The sequence below is a fragment of the Schistocerca americana genome, chromosome 8, assembly GCF_021461395.2.
Source record: "Schistocerca americana isolate TAMUIC-IGC-003095 chromosome 8, iqSchAmer2.1, whole genome shotgun sequence".
NCBI lineage: Eukaryota > Metazoa > Arthropoda > Insecta > Orthoptera > Acrididae > Schistocerca > Schistocerca americana.
The window spans coordinates 199966998-199986320 of record NC_060126.1 but is presented as its reverse complement, the minus strand read 5'-3'; the positions used below and the strand labels follow the sequence as shown (position 1 = coordinate 199986320).

Genomic DNA, 19323 nt, shown 5'->3' with positions numbered 1-19323 from the left:
TTTTTTAAGATTAGGCACTAGTTGTTCTAGATAATCTGTTAATTTGATGGTTTGTGTTATTTGTTGGTACTTATTATTTTTAATTTGCTGATGTGGGTCAAACCTCCTTTTTATTTTATTAGTTTTTCTGGTCCTCTTCTTTAACGGTGTGAATTTGATTTTAATTTTAACCATATAATGGTCTGAGCCTGTGTCTACTCCTCTCAGTACTTTAACATTGTGGATCTCCTTATGAAAATTTTTGTCCATACAGACACGGTCTAGCTGCCACTCGCCCTTCCTCCAGTCTGGATGTTTCCATGTTTTAAGTTTATTTGGCTTCCTCTTAAAGTATGTTGATTTAGATATAAGGTTGTGTTCTCTACAGAGTTCTACAAGTCTTTGACCGTTTTTGTTTATGTGGACTCCATTTTCCAATTATATTTCCTTTCTTTCCCAACTGAGCATTGAAATCTCCCAATAAATTTTTACATTCTTTTTATTTACTCTGTTCACAGTTTGTTCTAGAAGGTCCCAAAATTTATCTACCTCTTCCTTTGTTTTTGTTAGACAATTTTTTCATTTGTTGGGGCATGAGCATTTATTATTATTATTATTATTATTATTATTATTATTATTTCTTTACTTTCTCAGACGTTAAGTCTGGTTAAAAATGGAAAGTGACGCAGACCTTGATCAAGCGTGACTTCCTTTTAACTGTACGGTATATGTTACGTTGTATTTAGGAACTTTCGGGTTATTGAACACGTATCAATAATTACGGATTTCTGTAGTTGTATATATACGTTTGGATGTAGCTGTATAGCGTTGATGTACTGGTGGATATTATGTGGTATGACTCCTGTAGTTGATAGTATAATCGGTATAATGTCAACTTTATCCTGATGCCACATGTCCTTGACTTCCTCAGCCAGTTGGATGTATTTTTCAATTTTTTCTCCTGTTTTCTTCTGTATATTTGTTGTATTGGGTATGGATATTTTGATTAGTTGTGTTAATTTCTTCTTTTTATTGGTGAGTATGATGTCAGGTTTGTTATGCGGTGTTGTTTTATCTGTTATAATGGTTCTGTTCCAGTATAATTTGTATTCATCATTCTCCAGTACATTTTGTGGCTCATACTTGTATGTGGGAACATGTTGTTTTATTAGTTTATGTTGTATGGCAAGTTGTTGATGTATTATTTTTGCTACATTGTCATGTCTTCTGGGGTATTCTGTATTTGCTAGTATTGTACATCCACTTGTGATGTGATCTACTGTTTCTATTTGTTGTTTGCAAAGTCTGCATTTATCTGTTGTGGTATTGGGATCTTTAATAATATGCTTGCTGTAATATCTGGTGTTTATTGTTTGATCCTGTATTGCAATCATGAAGCCTTCCGTCTCACTGTATATATTGCCTTTTCTTAGCCATGTGTTGGATACGTCTTGATCGATGTGTGGCTGTGTTAGATGATACAGGTGCTTGCCATGTAGTGTTTTCTGTTTCCAATTTACTTTATTCGTATCTGTTGATATTAATGTGATCTAAAGGGTTGTAGAAGTGGTTATGAAATTGCAGTGGTGTAGCCGATGTATTTATATGAGTGATTGCTTTGTGTATTTTGCTAGTTTCTGCTCGTTCTAGAAAGAATTTTCTTAAATTGTCTACCTGTCCATAATGTAGGTTTTTTTATGTCGATGAATCCTCTTCCTCCTTCCTTTCTGCTTAATGTGAATCTTTCTGTTGCTGAATGTATGTGATGTAGTCTATATTTGTGGCATTGTGATCGTATAAGTGTATTGAGTGCTTCTAGGTCTGTGTTACTCCATTTCACTACTCCAAATGAGTTGGTCAATATCAGTATAGCATAAATATTTATAGCTTTTGTCTTGTTTCTTGCTTCAATTCTGTTTTCAGTATTTTTGTTAGTCTTTGTCTATATTTTTCTTTTAGTTCTTCTTTAATATTTGTATTATCTATTCCTATTTTTTGTCTGTATCCTAGATATTTATAGGCATCTGTTTTCTCCATCGCTTCTATGGAGCCGCTGTGGTTATCCAATATGTAATCTTCTTGTTTAGTGTGTTTTCCCTTGACTATGCTATTTTTCTTACATTTGTCTGTTCCAAAAGCCATATTTATATCATTGCTGAATACTTCTGTTATCTTTAGTAATTGGTTGAGTTGTTGATTGGTTGCTGCCAGTAGTTTTAGATCATCCATGTATAGCAAATGTGTGATTTTGTGTGGGTATGTTCCAGTAATACTATATCCATAATTTGTATTATTTAGCATGTTGGATAGTGGGTTCAGAGCAAGACAGAACCAGAAAGGACTTAATGAGTCTCCTTGGTATATTCCACGCTTAATCTGTATTGGCTGTGATGTGATATTATTTGAATTTGTTTGGACATTAAGTGTGGTTTTCCAATTTTTCATTACTATGTTTAGGAACTGTACCAATTTTGGATCTACTTTGTATATTTCCAATATTTGTAGTAACCATGAGTGGGGTACACTATCAAAAGCTTTTTGGTAATCAATGTATGCGTAGTGTAGCGACCTTTGTTTAGTTTTAGCTTGATATGTCACCTCTGTATCTATTATCAGTTGCTCTTTACATCCTCGTGCTCCTTTGCAGCAGCCTTTTTGTTCTTCATTTATAATTTTGTTCTGTGTTGTATGTGTCATTAATTTCTGTGTAATGACTGAAGTTAATATTTTGTAGATTGTTGGTAGGCATGTTATGGGGCGATATTTAGCTGGGTTTGCTGTGTCTGCTTGATCTTTAGGTTTCAGATAGGTTATTCCATGTGTAAGTGTATCAGGGAATGTGTATGGGTCTGCAATGTAACTGTTAAATAATTTAGTTAGATGTGAAGGTGTTGAGGTGAACTTCTTTAGCCAGAAATTTGCTATTTTATCTTTCCCAGGGGCTTTCCAATTGTGAGTAGAATTAATTGCTCAGGTGACTTCATGGTGCAAAATTATCACTTCAGGCATTTGTGGTATCATCTTGTATGAGTCTGTTTCTGCTTGTATCCACCGTGCATGTCTGTTATGTTGTACCGTGTTTGACCATACGTTGCTCCAGAAGTGTTCCATGTCTGTTATGTTTGGTGGATTATCTATTTTAACGTGTGTGTTATCTATTGTCTGGTAAAATTTCTTTTGGTTTGTGTTGAATGTTTGGTTTTGTTTCCTTCTATTTTCACTTTTTTTGTATCTTCTAAGTCGTTTGGCCAATGCTTGTAATTTCTGCATCTTTTCATCTAATTGCTCTATTGCTTCTTGTTGTGAGATTTTACCTAACCTTTTTTGTTTTTTGTCTGATATTTCACTTCTTATAAATTGTGTTAGCTGTCCGATGTATTTTCTCAGTTTTTCTATTCTGATCTGTAGCCTGTGTTGCCATGCTGGTTTTGTAGGTTTCTTCTGTGTGTTGGTTGGTTCTGATCTCTGCCTAGTGTGTATATTTAGTGTAGTGAGTGCTCCTACATAAACCAGTAGTTGTAACTCTTCCATAGTTGTATTTTCATTTATTTTGTTGTGTATGATTGTGTTGATAGTTGTTATTGTTGTTTCGACTTGTGGGTTATTTGGTGGTGTATGCAAGAATGGTCTAATGTCTGTATTTGTGTCTTTGTATTCTATATATGTCAACTGAAATTTTTCTTCTATATCTAACATGTGTGTCACTTCATGTTCTATTTGTGCTTGTTCTGGTGGCTGTCTTAAGATTTCGTTTTCCTCTGATTGTTTAATTGACACATTTTGTTCTTTGTTTGTTTTCTCTGGGACGTTTGAGTCCATTACTGTATTTTCTTCTTCTTCTAATTGCACATTATTTTGTTCCAGTATTTGTTGTACTTGTTGTTTGATGTTTTCTAATTCTGACTGGGGTATCCTGTTATCTTTGATTATTACACGGATCTGATCAGCTAGTCGTTGTTATGTTAAAAATTTTAATTCTGGGTATCTGGTAATAAATGTTGTGTATACTTGTGATCTGTATCCAGTTGTGTTGGTTCCTAGGTTTGTTGCTTGGTAATAACAGAACATGAGGTGTCGATTAACTTCATCTGACCATCTCATCCTCTGTCTTTGTTTTCCTTCTAGGGTGGTTGCAGGAAGCATATCCTGCAAAACACCTGTATTTGGATTTAAATCATTTTGATTTATTATTATGATTATTATTATTATTATTATTATTATTCCATTAAGCTTAATTATATTTTTTAACTGTTGTATTCGATTTTTTAACTGTTGTATTCATGTTTGTGTTAATCAGTTAGTCATAAGAGATAACATCAGTGTCAGCAGTTCACTGTGCTGTGCTAGCTTTAAATTGGAGAATCGTGTGAATACATCTTTATAACCTCTGAGGATGCCTCTTCTAGTAGGAGACAAAAAGCTAGGCACAAAAAACCGTGGTCTTAATTGACAGAAAGCCAATTTCTTCATAAGGTAAATATGAAGACTGACTTGTACATTCCGTGCCTTACTGGGCATGGTCATGTTGGGGATTGGAGGTGATATGTCTTGCGTAGATGCAGAGTAAAAACATATTCAAAGGTAGAAAGAAATAGTGTCTTCCAGAAGGAGAACTGACAAAGCAGATTATGAGAATTTATTTAGGAATACATAGGTGTACGAGGTCAAATTGTGCTGCAAATGCAGAATCATAGAAATAAAGTTTATATCAATATAGATGAAAGAAACTTGTACGGACAGCATATGTTGCAATTATGAAGAAACCAAAAGAAAAGGAAGTTCCGAATGGAACAAGGCAGCTATAAAATAGAAGGCAATCTGCAAATAGTGATAGGAATGTGATAGATTTATAAAAGAACTTACTATACATATCAGCTTGAAGAAAACTGAACAAACTTTTGTTGGGTAGACACCACATTTCATCAGGTAAGATGGCAGATGGCACAATAACTATCAACTGAGAGAAAACTGTGCAAGCATTCTAAGATTTCTTTAAATGTTTGTGGAGTTTCAGAAATGAATCAGCAATATAGGTAGTTGATAATGAAAATAATGACCTTTTGGAAGACGTACCAAGTGAGGAATATAAAGCCGTTTGAGATACGGAAGAGGAGAGGTGCATGGACATGACGGTATAGAAATGGTTAAATCAGTGGAGGAAAAGTAATATGAAAGGAACTTGCAATATTGTTTTCAGAAAGTTTGCAAAACAAAATTCCCCTCGCGTGGAACAGTGCTTCCGCTTCACAATAATGGGGCAAACAATGCTCAAATGTTGACCCATCACCCTCCCCCCCTTTCTCATAATGTACACGTGGATGGAAAAAAACATTACACTTTAATCATTTGGAGAATCAAGGTGACTTTAGAACTGCTTGACCATGTGCAAATTGCGAACGAAAGTATAGAATGAAGCAGGGAAGTATGAATTATCACTTTGCTGGGTTTCATAGGCTTTTAGAAAGCTTTTGACTTGGGTAGTATACAGGGTGTTACAAAAAGGTACGGCCAAACTTTCAGGAAACATTCCTCACACACAAATAAAGAAAAGATGTTATGTGGACTTGTGTCCGGAAACGCTTAATTTCCATGTTAGAGCTCATTTTAGTTTCGTCCACCTACGCTCAATGGAGCACGTTATCATGATTTCATACGGGATACTCTACCTGTGCTGCTAGAACATGCGCCTTTACAAGTACGACACAACATGTGGTTCATGCGCGATGGAGCTCCTGCACATTTCAGTCGAAGTGTTCGTACGCTTCTCAACAACAGATTCGGTGACCGATGGATTGGTAGAGGCGGACCAATTCCATGGCCTCCATGCTCTCCTGACCTCAACCCTCTTGACTTTCATTTATGGGGGCATTTGAAAGCTCTTGTCTACGCAACCCTGGTACCAAATGTAGAGACTCTTCGTGCTCGTATTGTGGACGGCTGCGATACAATACGCCATTCTCCAGGGCTGCGTCAGCGCATGAGGGATTCCATGCAACGGAGGGTGGATGCACGTATCCTCGCTAACGGAGGACATTTTGAACATTTCCTGTAACAAAGTGTTTGAAGTCACGCTGGTACGTTCTGTTGCTGTGTGTTTACATTCCTTGATTAACGTGATTTGAAGAGAAGTAATAAAATGAGCTCTAACATGGAAAGTAAGCGTTTCTGAACACATGTCCACATAACATATTTTCTTTCTTTGTGTGTGAGGAATGTTTCCTGAATGTTTGGCCGTACCTTTTTGTAACTGAGGATTACATATGTCAGTGCTACAGCTTCAATTAGGCTGTATCAGGTTTCAGATTTCAAATAGAACTCAAACAAGGGATTCCATATCACAGAAATTATTCTCACCAGTCAAGGAAGTTTTCTGATCCTGAACTGGAAAAATAAAGAGGGAATATGTATTAAACAGAAATATCAGAACCACATTTTTTTTTTGCAGATAACTCTGTACTGTTTGCTTCTAGTGCAGATAAACTTCAGCAGTAAATGGAACAAACTAATTTGGTGAGTTTGACGGGTCAGAAAATTCAACTATAATAAGACTAAAATTCAGCTACAATAAGACTAAAATAATGTACATTGAAGACTCTGAAAAATAAACTGTAAAAATTAACAGTGCTGTCCTGTTTATGGGGTTCTGTATTTAGTAGGACTCTGGAAGACACTGACTGGATGGACAGTGAAATAAATGCAGCAAAGAGTAAAATATAGCTTGGAGTGCTTTTGGTGAACCAAACAAGGTCTTCAGAACTGTTTCTGATATCTCTTAAATGGGTAGTTCACATTTAGTGTCCCTTAAGAATTTTGACTTATTGAAATAGGATATTGTCTTTTAACACAAAACCACTCAAAATTGAATGATTGGGAGAGGTGCAAGCTGGGAATTCCAAGGAGAGGCAGAAAAAAGAAACAAATTGACCAGGGAACAGAATGGAGTGAAGTACATAATTATGATACTAATGAAAATGAAATGGCAGTTGGCAGGACATGTAGCCAGACGATTGGGTGGAAGATGAACCAAGAAGGTTGTCTGCTGGATTTGGAGATATAAGAAAAGACCCCAAGAAATTGATCTAATGGAAGATGGGTAGAAATATGCAGGAGTTACATGGTTCCACATAGCTGAAGACTGTAATACATGTAAAAATCTAAAGGAAGATATTCAACAATGTAGAAGATAAATTGCCACTTACCATAAAGAAGACACCTCAAGTTACAGTAAGTAGCAATTGATCTTTCCTACAATGTTGATATTTCTGACTGGAGTTTCCATTGTTTGATAAAGGAAGATTTTATTCAGCAGTGGATGTCAACCACCACCACTACCACCACCACCGCCATCACCTTCCAACCTTCAGATTGACTTACTTGATCAGTTAGGCAATTTTTCATGGTCTCCAAACCATGGTACAACTTGGCATTTTTCACTTATAAAAATCATAGCTAGGGGTAAAGAAGTGATAAGTGATGGGAAAAAATGCTAGGGCTGACTGAGAATTTAGTGCTGAACCTTTTAGTGGTCATGCTGAAGAGTATGTACTGATGTATAATATTTAAAATTATATACTTTAAATGTAGTCAGCATGTAGCAGTTAGCATAATATCAGTTTATTTTAAATGTCTCTCGTTCCCACCCCAGAGGTATTACACAATAATGTTATGTAGTATGGATAAGCAAATGACGTAGCAACATTCACTTTGTTTACAGTTTCATTATTATGTCTATCTCAACTTTGTGGTGGGATAATTAACATATTGACATTTTTCCGCAGGTAGTAATGCGAGTAGCACAAATGGCAGTCCCACTGGGGTCACCACAGCAGCCATTAGTTCAAATGTGTCTCCAGCTCAAGATGCAGTTGCTCCCATTCACCCCACACTCATTACCCAAGTACCATGCGAAGAAGCTGCAGGTACTGTTACGGACTTCACACTCTGTGATGCTTCTGTTGCAATGCCCTTAAGTGCATCAAGATTACGGTTGCTGCAAGACACCACCATGATAGAATCTGCCTTGGATTTGGACTCTCTGGAGGAAGCTTCTGTGGGGGCTGGCAGCCAGGCCGGCTTGCTCCATGTCGGCAGTGTTGTTTGACAGGAGTCTCTGTCTGCTGAGAGATGTACATTTTGCATTTTCTAGGCTAGTAACAGTGCTTTGGTGTGTGTGTGTGTGTGTGTGTGTGTGTGTGTGTGTGTGTGTGTTTGTGTGTGTGTGTGTAGCAAATTTTCCTGGCACTGAGATACAAAACTGTCTTCAATCTGCAGTACTGCAACCTACAGAACATCACTTTTGTGTAATTGTGGCAAACAAGGCTACACTGGAAGAAAAATCTTTTTTTGTGTGTATGTTTTAGAAATAATTTGTACATTTTAAAACAAAATGGGTGAAGTACTTCAGTTATTATTAGTAGCTCATAGCATAATTTTTGTATCGTGCCAAACGTTATTGGTCATTATCACTTTTTAAGGAATTTAAGCTCTGTTTTGTGATCTTTGCAAGTCCGAAATCATTCTCTTTGCATGAACAGTTTTAATGTGTTGTGTGTTGAGTGCTAAAGAGGTACTTTTCTCCCAATGTGTGTGCCTCAATTTTGCGATAATAAAATCAGTACTAATTTTTTGGTTACGCATTTGAAAGTGTTAATTAGAAAACTTTAGCAAGATTGCTATGTTCAGTCAGTGTGGACCAAAATTTTCTCAGTTACTGTGAATGCAGGATATTTAAGATCCTTATTCACAGTGGAGCAAACATTCCAAAATTTAAATGGCTGCATTACAATGCAATTTATTCGTAATAAAATATATTGAATGGTGTGTGGCAGTTGCACGATTCAAAAGAAATTTCTTGCTTTTGTATAAACAAGCTGGAAAGTCAGCATTGCTATAAAAGTTGCATTTTCTGATTCACTGTAAACAGATTAATGCCTTTAGCAATTTTGAGTTCTTAATTGAACACGAGAAGCTAATGCACATTTAGAAATACGTAAACTTAAAATTTTATATTTTTCGTCGAACCAGTGCTGTATCTCTGTCCAGTTAGATATTTGAACTTTATTTACTACTTTTAATTTGTCAAATGTTGTCTCAAAACTACTCTCTCTTAGTCCCATCACATTCTTCTGCCACAACCACACCTCTCTAACTGTGTAATAGCTGCTTGTGTCTTTAATTTTCATTTTAAAAGTGTGTTGTGTTTTTATCAATCAGAACATAAGATGACGACTTAATTTTCACCACTTTGTAATCAAGAGCATTCTATGACTTTCAGAATCACTTTTAATAACTTAAACACAGTTTCCTATTATTGTCTCTGCTTATGAAGTCAATTATCGAAACATATTTTAGCAGCATGTACCATCCTTAAGTTCCTTATATTGATGCCTTACATTTCTGCATTAATATACAGTTACTGTAAGGCAGTAATAGGATACTTTAGATTGGCAACATGTTATTGGAACATGCTATTCTAACTTAATTAGTAAGTCGCGAATGAGAAAGCAGTTCATGTTTAATTTAGTGTGCCAACTATGATGTCTCCAATATATAGTGTATTCAAACATTTGTAGCTTCATTTCTCATTATTTTGGATCTACTTAATTTTATTTTACTAATTATCTAATTTTGTAAACCACAGGTATTACGCTTTCTGGGTCAAGTATTGCTTCATTTCATATTCAGGTAGTTGTTTGAAAATGTCTTTTTAAATTTAAGTGATGGCAGTGAAAAAATTCATTTTGTGATGATAGTCAAGATATATGCAGTTTTGTCACTAAGTGTATTTGGTTATGACGTGCACTTTTGAATTCATCAGATGTTTTCAAATGCTAATAGAACAGGTTAATACATACTAACTAGATGTTACATATCTTTTCATTCTGTATATGCTGTATGTAGGGAGAGGAGACTATTTGAACAGTTAGGTAATACATAGAGGCAGAAGGGATGAGGGATGGGGATATGTATATGTACATGAATTTATAGACAGGCAAGAGGTAATAAGAAAGAAGGCCACAGCCGTATTGACACAAAAACTCTATGTGGACAAGATAAATTGTGGTTGTCCTACACAGTTTTGTAAATTATTTTATTACTTTTGTGTAGAGTTTATTGTTACTATTATTGAAGTAGTAACAATTAAAATCTTCATGGTATAGTATGTGTTACCTGACATTCTAAACTTTTTTTGTGTCAGTCCAGTATGTTATAAGAGCTTATAGACAATTCTGTGTTAGTATTTCTTTTTCGCCACTTCAGTTGTCCCATACATGCCACAGTGCTAAAACTGATTCTTTTATTGTGGTTCACCTTTTTTTAGTTGTATGTTGGTGCTGCATTTCTTTTCTTCATTATTTCAGAATTGTTCACTGAAAAAACTATCACTCAGATGAGGAGCAAATTTATGTGATTAGAATTTTTCAAAGTCATCTTGCAGAATGACGCCACTTTAACTATAAAAGCCTCATGTCAGAGAGGGTTGATCATATAAGAATGTTACAAAGAATGGTGAGAGCCATTGTAACATAAGTTTGCCGACCCTGTTAACAGATAAGATAAGTCTGCATTTAAATTAAAACTGAAAACATTGCCTTAAGTATCAGCATATAACAATATTTAGTTTAATTTGCCACCAAAACTATACCCAAGTGAAGGCTGATAAGTTTTTCCACCAGTATTCATACACAGAAAAGTGATACACATACAAGCAAATATGACAGTGTGATAAAATTAAAGCTCATCATGTTGCTAACCTTTGGCTCACACAATAGCTTGTATGTTCACCCCTTTACTGATGCAGAGGTCCTTTTCTTGCCACTCCAGGTGTGAGGTTACCAGATCAATCACTCCATAAGCAAGGAACAGGATATTTGTGGATTGATTTGATTGTTTATATTCCCCTTTCTTTCTTGCTTTTTTTTTTTTTTTTTAAATGAAGTTTATTAACAGCAAATATTAAGTTTTGTTATCTCCTTTATTTATATAACAGGTTGTACATTTGCATCTGCGAGTGCCCCCCAATCCCTAACATTTGGCTTCGTGCTACAAATGCTTCAAACAAGGTGTGAAGCCTAATCCAGATGCACATATTCCTTATCAAGAAAAAATTGCATGGGGCTGCAAAAATATTACAATGTTTTAAATATAAAATTTAGAGTCAAATGTGATAAAAAGTTGCAGCAGCTGCTGTTTAAGAAGAGTGTAAGTCTTAACAGATTAAAAACAAAAGAAAAGAAAAAATGACTTCCTGCAAAGTATTTAACTATAATTAAGAATGATTTGTATGCAGACTAGTCTGTCACATTTATATTATTTCTTGGAAGAGATTTGTGTACAGCATTTTGGAAGAAGTAATATGCATTTTGCTTCTTCTCATTCATTTATAATTTTTTACCCTTAAAAATCACAGGCACTCCAGCAGTGTGTTAAATCTTAAATCTTTTGTGTTATTCCATGACTCAATATCAGTAATATCTGCAACTAAATTAGTGTCTTCCATTGGGGTCATGTTTCTTAGCACACGCACTCTTGCTTGTGTCACATTTCCTACAGGACCCAGTGTGTTTGAAACTTTGTATACCTTTTCTGCTTAATTGGATTTCATATAAAAAAGATTTTCTTCTGTTTATTTCTCAGTGAAAGGAAAGTGTTTCATCTTTTGGATAAAATATGAACTTAAAAATACTAATTGGCAAGGTCATTTAGCCCACTGAACTTTCTAAACAGTTAGTCTTGTAATCCCCAAATAAACAAAAAAAATTCATACAAATTTTTAGATTTGTATAGAGTAATTTGGTGAAAGTATGCGTATTCCAACTTGCTGCCTGGTTATTTATAAGAGAAGCTGATGAATTCAAAAGTTTAGTGATCATTGTATATTTTGTTACTGGCGTATTGATATCTTTAGTTTGTGTAGATAGCTTCTTCTCACATAACTAATTACTTGTCTTTACTTTCTCATCTTCTGTACCTTTTGTGATGAAACAGTCAGACTGAAGAAAAAGGTTACTATTCACCAAGTTCCAATATCCATATTGTATAGCATAGGTACTGTTCTTTAAGTTTTTCATTCAGTCTTTTTCTCTAAGATTGCTAACATATCAGTGTTGAAACATTCTATTATCAGTACCCTGTACTTTATGGTATGAGCAGTGCTGACCGATAGCTTTTTGACAATGATAAAAGTACAAATAGAACTTCAAAATTACGATGATGGAAAGGTACCTTATTTGAAAGTTGGTATATTTAGTGTATCTATGTCATGTGTTGCATCGTTCAGTATTGCCACTGACTTCAGTACTTTCTTACTTGAGTTACAATACAGCGTGTTTTGCGTGTATATGTATTATGAGGGTTGTGAGAAATGTGCTGACAAAAGATATCCCCAAGCATTTCACAATTCACACAAATTTTTGTAACAGCACTATTATAGCCTCAGTATAATATGAATATAATTACATATATGTAATTCTTATTGTTTGAAAGCAAAGATTTTCAGATCCTTTGTCACTGCTGAAACTCCATAGGAATCAGAATATTTTTCTAAAGACTGTGTACATTTTTTGAAATCTTTTTATTTTAAATAGTTTGTTGAGTGAACTATTTACTCAATTGCCTTTTGTAAATAGAAAATGTCAAAAATAAGTTCATTCCGTGTGAACTAATCTACAAATTGTTTATAACAAAATTCCTTATGTCCAAATGTTCAAACTGTACAACATGTAACATTTAATGAAGATCGTGTTTGTATAAGTACCATTAATTTATTTTTGTAAATTTGCTGTGGAAACCTGGTTGGTTGTTTGGCTGATCAGTTAGTGTTACCTGATGATTGATTGTGTGTGAGTACAGATGTAAGACAGTGCCTTTAAGCCATGGAGGTCACAATCATTAGATGGTTAAAGATCTCATGCTTTTGTTGAAGTTTTGCCTTTGGTCTTTTTCTAAAACTCTCGCATCGTGACTAATATGAAATATTAACTGTCTTGTGTAAATCTGGACAGTGTAGTGTAAATGTTAAAAATGCCAAAAATCTTCATTAATTTATTTCTACTTGTATAATTACCAGATAGATGATAGAAGATAATGTGTGTGATCATATTTGGTTATTCCCATGTTAGGCAAGCTAAAAGGTAGCATAACATCCAAACTGCTTTCTTGGATGGCAGTAGCTTTCATTTTATACTTGTTCCTATTTTGTGTGCCACACTGATCATAAATATATCCGTATTTAATTATGTTATGGATGGCACAGGCGAAAAAAGAATTTATAAATGCTTGAATATTTTTAAAAACTTAGGTGATATGTTTTAATGTGAATATCATAGTCATGGCAATAATTTCCCAATTGTATTTAGGCGTGTTAGCTTTTGTTGCTAAATTCAATGATTTGACTTCCGTGTTGTACACAATTTATATTGAGACAGACACCCCTTTTGATCTATAAAATGTTAGTTATCCTATGTTGCAGCCACAGCTTTCTTCCCTGTTGCAGTTTCACTGACAAGTGCACATAACTTCAAATATATGAAAAATATTGTGATCTCTGAAACTGCTCATGAGAATTGCAGAGATTCAGTGTTCGTTAATAGCGATTTAAGTTTAACCACTTATTTATTGCAAGAAAAACATTTAGATTTTGGAGTGAAGCAACATCATTTACAGTTAGTGTTCAGTTTCATTAAAAAATTATATCTTAATTTCAAACACTGAAGTTTGCCATAAAAGCTGTAGACACCAGACAGGAATGGTTGTTGTTATTTTTGTTGTCAGCTCCTGTTGATCACTCAGCTCTCTGTCAAACTGTACATCTTAATCTGTAGTGCAATGATTTTATAATTTTTAAGAAGACCATGGATATTTTTTATTATTTATGTAGCATTTTTATTTAGCTTTATGGAGACAGCAGAATCAATCGCATTCCCAGGAAGTTTAACACACGGTGGGAATAAATAGTTTGCACTAAGTCTCCAGGACCATCACTCATACTGTAAAGGAACATTTTAGTTCTCAAGATAATTTATTTTAATTTTTAATGCCAAAGCAGATTTTGGCATCCTCTAATGTGATACTCATTAGATTTATTTTGTCTAATAACAACTTATTTTCTGTGGGTAGTAAAATGACAACCATTGCAGTGTGACAAGCTATGGATTTCTTCATAATGTCTGTTAGTTGCAATTTATGTTGTACACTGTCCAGTTTATATGTAATATTTCAGCAAATTTGTATACATTTGTGTATGTACATATGTATGTATATATATATACATATATTATGAAGTGATGTATGTAAATGTAAATAGACTATATTATAAAGCAGATTGAAATCTGTGTGTGAACCTATTGGCATTTTCCTTCTTCTCCCATTGCATATAAAATTATTGAATGCAGTATTTAATGGTATATTTCTACCAATAGCAGCCATCATTCAAATGTTAAGAGACTATCATTGCTGCAGGCATAAATAATTGTTGTTAGTTTCTGGCAGTTCCATCACATTGTTACTAATAAATTCATTTCGCTTTGATCCTGTGTCATTCACATTCTTCATTATACAGTCATTACCTCCTCCTGTAGCACATCATGTTGTGTTATCCGACAGGAGATAAAACTGCACTGGAGATTTTGTCATATGAATCTGTTAATGGAGAACTGCAAATTGGAATAAATAATGCCCAAACATCAAAGAATAGAGTTTTAGTCATATTGCACAAGTCATGTTTTTACATTTACTCCTCCAAGACATGAAGTCTCTTGAACATCTTCCATAAATAGAGAGGCAGCAGTGTATTTCCACACACTAAGATTACAGAAAATATAAGCTGCTTTTTAAGCCAGTTTTTATAACATAGTCATCAGCCAAGTAAGAAACAATATAAAATCCTATCCTAACTCTGAAATTGGTTAAGTTTGGTCCCTGGGTACAGATATGCTTTGCATACTCCACTGAACAGAAAATTATTAATTAACGCTTTGACTGCTAGAGATGTTATCCCTGCATTTCATGCTGATTGTGTCTTTATTGTCATATACTGCTACCGGCATTGAGACACACCGTTCAGATCACAGTCTAGTTCTGCCGCATAGATTGACTTACTAATCCAGTCAACAAAGGAAAATTAGGAGAAAAAATTCGTGTAGTAATAAATTTTTATGCAGTGGTAAGAGGGAGTGTCATGAACAACATACAAAAAATCCTGACCTATGGATTGTGAATGTTGTAGAAGGGAAGATACTTTCTTATGTTTTTCTTGAATGATTCTTAAAACGATGGTGTATAGCGAAAATGTTTCCCAGTACAAAATTAAACGACATTAAATGTCCTCCAAGAAAGGTCTTACTCATTTTTTTCTCCAGCACAAATAGTTTCTGCATTGTAGGGGATGGAAAAATCCGTTATTTCTAAAAATAGTGTTATAATACTTCTAACAATTTTTTGGTGTGCTGCCAATTCCTGTTGACATTCTGCTACAATATATAGGTACAGAGATGGTAGGCCATCTTCATATGATTAGGCAAGTACTGAAGAGCCGAGGTGTACGCACAGTATTTATGCCAAATCTCTCGTGCAAAATGTGCTGGTGTCTTTCGGCACCCGTGTCAGATGATGACATGCGTGTGGCAGCCAAGTTGTGTGTACTGACCTTGGTAGTGGATGTGAGAGATAATCTAACTATTGAGTATCAAATGACCCCATTGCCTGTGACTGGATAATTTTAGTTCTAGGATTCGAGTGGCCTATATATGCAACGCCACACTCAGGGAATTTTTTAAATGCTCACTTTTTTTTCAGTTGTAAGTCATCTTTAACGGATCCAACCAGATACAAGCTCTTCGCTGCTGCATGGAAGATAACCTTGATTTTATTTTTCCCAAGCAATCTGTCTATCTTAGAAGACTCATTCCCAGAATATGGAAGGAACACAGTTGATTTATAGTCATTATCAGTGCCCTCAGTGTGTTGCTCCTTGTTATTATAGCTAACCAAATAATTGGTGGAAATACGTCTTGCTGATAATCTTCTACACCATGACAACTGCTTTCAACTGGATAAAAATTGAAATCCTATAATTAAAATTATCCATTGATAGTGGAACCATTGGGGTCATTTGATACTCAATTCGATCATTTGTCACTTCCATCACTGAGGGCAGCATACACAACTTGGCAGTCACCTACGTCATCACCACACGTGCCCCGAAAGTTGCCAGCACCTTTTGCTTGTGTGAGATTCGGCATAAATACTATGGGTGGACCTGTGCTCTTCAGTAGTTGCCTACTTGCCTGAAGATTCCAGACATCTCTGGGCTGAAATATTGGGGCCGAATGTTGACGGGATCTGGCAGCATACCCAAAAATGTTGAAACAAGAAATACACCAGGAAAAGTTCAGAAATTACAGTGTTATAATAGTATAAAATTAGATTTCTATTAAGTAAATTGGGTTAAGATAAAATATTAAATGTATATACCACATATAAGTGTAGTAGAACTGTATTGAGGGATAAATTGTGTTCTGGGCTTGTAAAAGAATGGAAGGGCTTGAGGGGAGGGGAGGTGGGGGCAGATTAGAGCATGAGGGGATGTAGTTTGCTGGATTGTAATCACGCATTTACCTCCTTCATAGGTCCACAAACTGAAGAGCAGTCAGGTGATTCCCCACTATCTCTATCCCTTACACCCCAAAAAGCTACTACAGGATGTTTCACAAAGTTAATATTGGCCGTTCTGCAGCGCATTCCTGATGGTGGCTAGACATGCCCAGATGGCGATTACTTTGTACGTAGTATGTTAACATTACGTGGAATACAGATATGAGTTACCAGTAACACTAACACAAGAAATGCATACGGACAGAATGTATGTAAATCTCTGAACACTGTGTTACTCTGGTAGTAGGGATATTGATTCATAGTCAGCTTGTACAGCAGCTGTAGTGTTAATCCAGAAAAGGCAGTATCCTCCATCACTAACACTGATCACTTTTTATTTTGCAGACAAGCTCTATGTCCTCAGCATTTCCTGTCCAGTTGTCTTATATGGGTGAACAAATAACTCCACTCGCGTTTATGTAGCAGCTATTTTCAGTTTCTTAAATGGGAACTTATTTGTGGTTGTTAAATGAGCTCCAACTGTCTGCCACACTGAAGAGCCTGTCTCAAGTGTATCTTGCTGTCAATGTGTATTCGGGCATCTAGATTTCATTGTCTCTAATGTCAGTGCCTGGATCACTTTTCCAACATGACGATTATCAAATCCATCACCCCAGTCTCTGCTCTTGGAATTTGTGAAGAGACCCAGAAGCTTAAATTGGTTCCCTCTGCAACATAAATAGATCATGCCTGGGTGTTATGGAACTTAAGATATTTTAAAATAAGTCAAGCAATTCATTTCAGCAGATTACTGCTTTGGACCTGAACATGATCAGCCTCATTCCATCAGGTATTCTGCAGGTGTGTGCTAAATGGCTCCAATCAATGCAGCCCACTCTAAAAGTATCAGCAGTTCCTGAATGGAAGAGATTTATGTAGTCTACCACTGACACAGTTAACAATAATAAGTAACACAATTAATGGTGAGAGAAGTGCAATAACTTTCGGACTATTCATTGATTCATCACCAAATGTCTATGACATAGTACATGGCTTTAAAATGCACTGTCAGTGATACACAGCCGCAAGATGCCACATTTACCAATCCAGTCTCATTCCTATCACCACTGCATCTACATCTACATCTACATGACTACTCTGCAATTCACATTTAAGTGCTTGGCGGAGGGTTCGTCGAACCACAATCATACTATCTCTCTACCATTCCACTCCCGAACAGCGCGCGGGAAAAACGAACACCTAAACCTTTCTGTTCGAGCTCTGATTCCTCTTATTTTATTTTGATGATCATTCCTACCTATGTAGGTTGGGCTCAACAAAATATTTTCGCATTTGGAAGAGAAAGTTGGTGACTGAAATTTCGTAAATAGATCTCGCCGCGACGAAAAACGTCTTTGCTGTAATGACTTCCATCCCAATTCGCGTATCATATCTGCCACACTCTCTCCCCTACTACGTGATAATACAAAACGAGCTGCCTTTTTTTGCATCCTTTAGATGTCCTCCATCAATCCCACCTGGTAAGGATCCCACACCGCGCAGCAATATTCTAACAGAGGACGAACGAGTGTAGTGTAAGCTGTCTCTTTAGTGGACTTGTTGCATCTTCTAAGTGTCCTGCCAATGAAACGCAACCTTTGGCTCGCCTTCCCCACAATATTATCTATGTGGTCTTTCCAACTGAAGTTGTTCGTAATTTTAACACCCAAGTACTTAGTTGAATTGACAGCCATGAGAATTGTACTATTTATTGAGTAATCGAATTCCAACGGATTTCTTTTGGAACTCATGTGGATCACCTCACACTTTTCATTATTTACTGTCAACTGCCACCTGCCACACCATACAGAAATCTTTTCTAAATCGCTTTGCAACTGATACTGGTCTTCGAATGACCTTACTAGACGGTAAATTACAGCATCATCTGCGAATAACCTAAAAGAACTGCTCAGATTGTCACCCAGGTCATTTATATAGATCAGGAACAGCAGAGGTCCCAGGACGCTTCCCTGGGGAACACCTTATATCACTTCAGTTTTACTTGATGATTTGCCATCTGTTACTACCAACTGCGACCTTCCTGACAGGAAATCACGGATCCAATCGCACAACTGAGACGATACCCCATAAGCCTGCAGCTTGATTAGAAGTCGCTTGTGAGGAACGGTGTCAAAAGCTTTCGGGAAATCTAGATATACGGAATCAACTTGAGATCCCCTGTCGATAGCGGCCATTACTATATAGGTCGCAGAGAGCATCACACAAATTAAACACATCGCAGCCATTCTTTATAGGAAAATATTTTACATAAAAGCTCATTTGGCAGGTGCAAATAAGTAATCGCTTGATAAACTAAAAATAACTCCGCTATATAAATGACGAGCTTAGTGATGTTATTTTGTCTACTCACGTAAGAGACGTGGATAGCAAAAGTTGAGGAAGGATGCTCTGTCTGTAAACTGAAAAGTGAGCAGAGTTCATGGTGGAGGAAGCCATTTTACCTGGAAGAGCAATGCAACTGCTGTACAGGATGATTGAGAATCAATTTTGCTTCTGGCTGTGTGCTGAGATTGAGGCACACCTGTCCATAAGCATTTCTTGTGTTAGTATTGTTAGTAGGTCAAATCTGTATGCCATCGAGTGTTGATGCGACCCCCCTCTGGGCATCGGGAAGTGCCATATAATTTTTTGAAACATCCTGCAGTTGCTTGTTGTGACTAGTGGGGTACA

The 19323-nt window shown here is 35.9% G+C and overlaps 1 protein-coding gene across 2 annotated transcripts in view; it reads left to right on the top strand.

Annotated features, from left to right (window-relative positions):
- LOC124625818 (palmitoyltransferase app-like) overlaps nucleotides 1-14324 on the top strand; it is a 152112-nt gene extending 137788 nt beyond the window's left edge. For both annotated transcript variants that reach the window (XM_047149280.1, XM_047149279.1), the window contains exon 9: nucleotides 7758-14324. In XM_047149280.1, coding sequence (XP_047005236.1) covers nucleotides 7758-8080 — 323 coding nt within the window. In that variant the 3' untranslated portion in view covers nucleotides 8081-14324. The remainder of the gene's footprint in view (nucleotides 1-7757) is intronic.
- Nucleotides 14325-19323: the final 4999 nt, after the last annotated feature.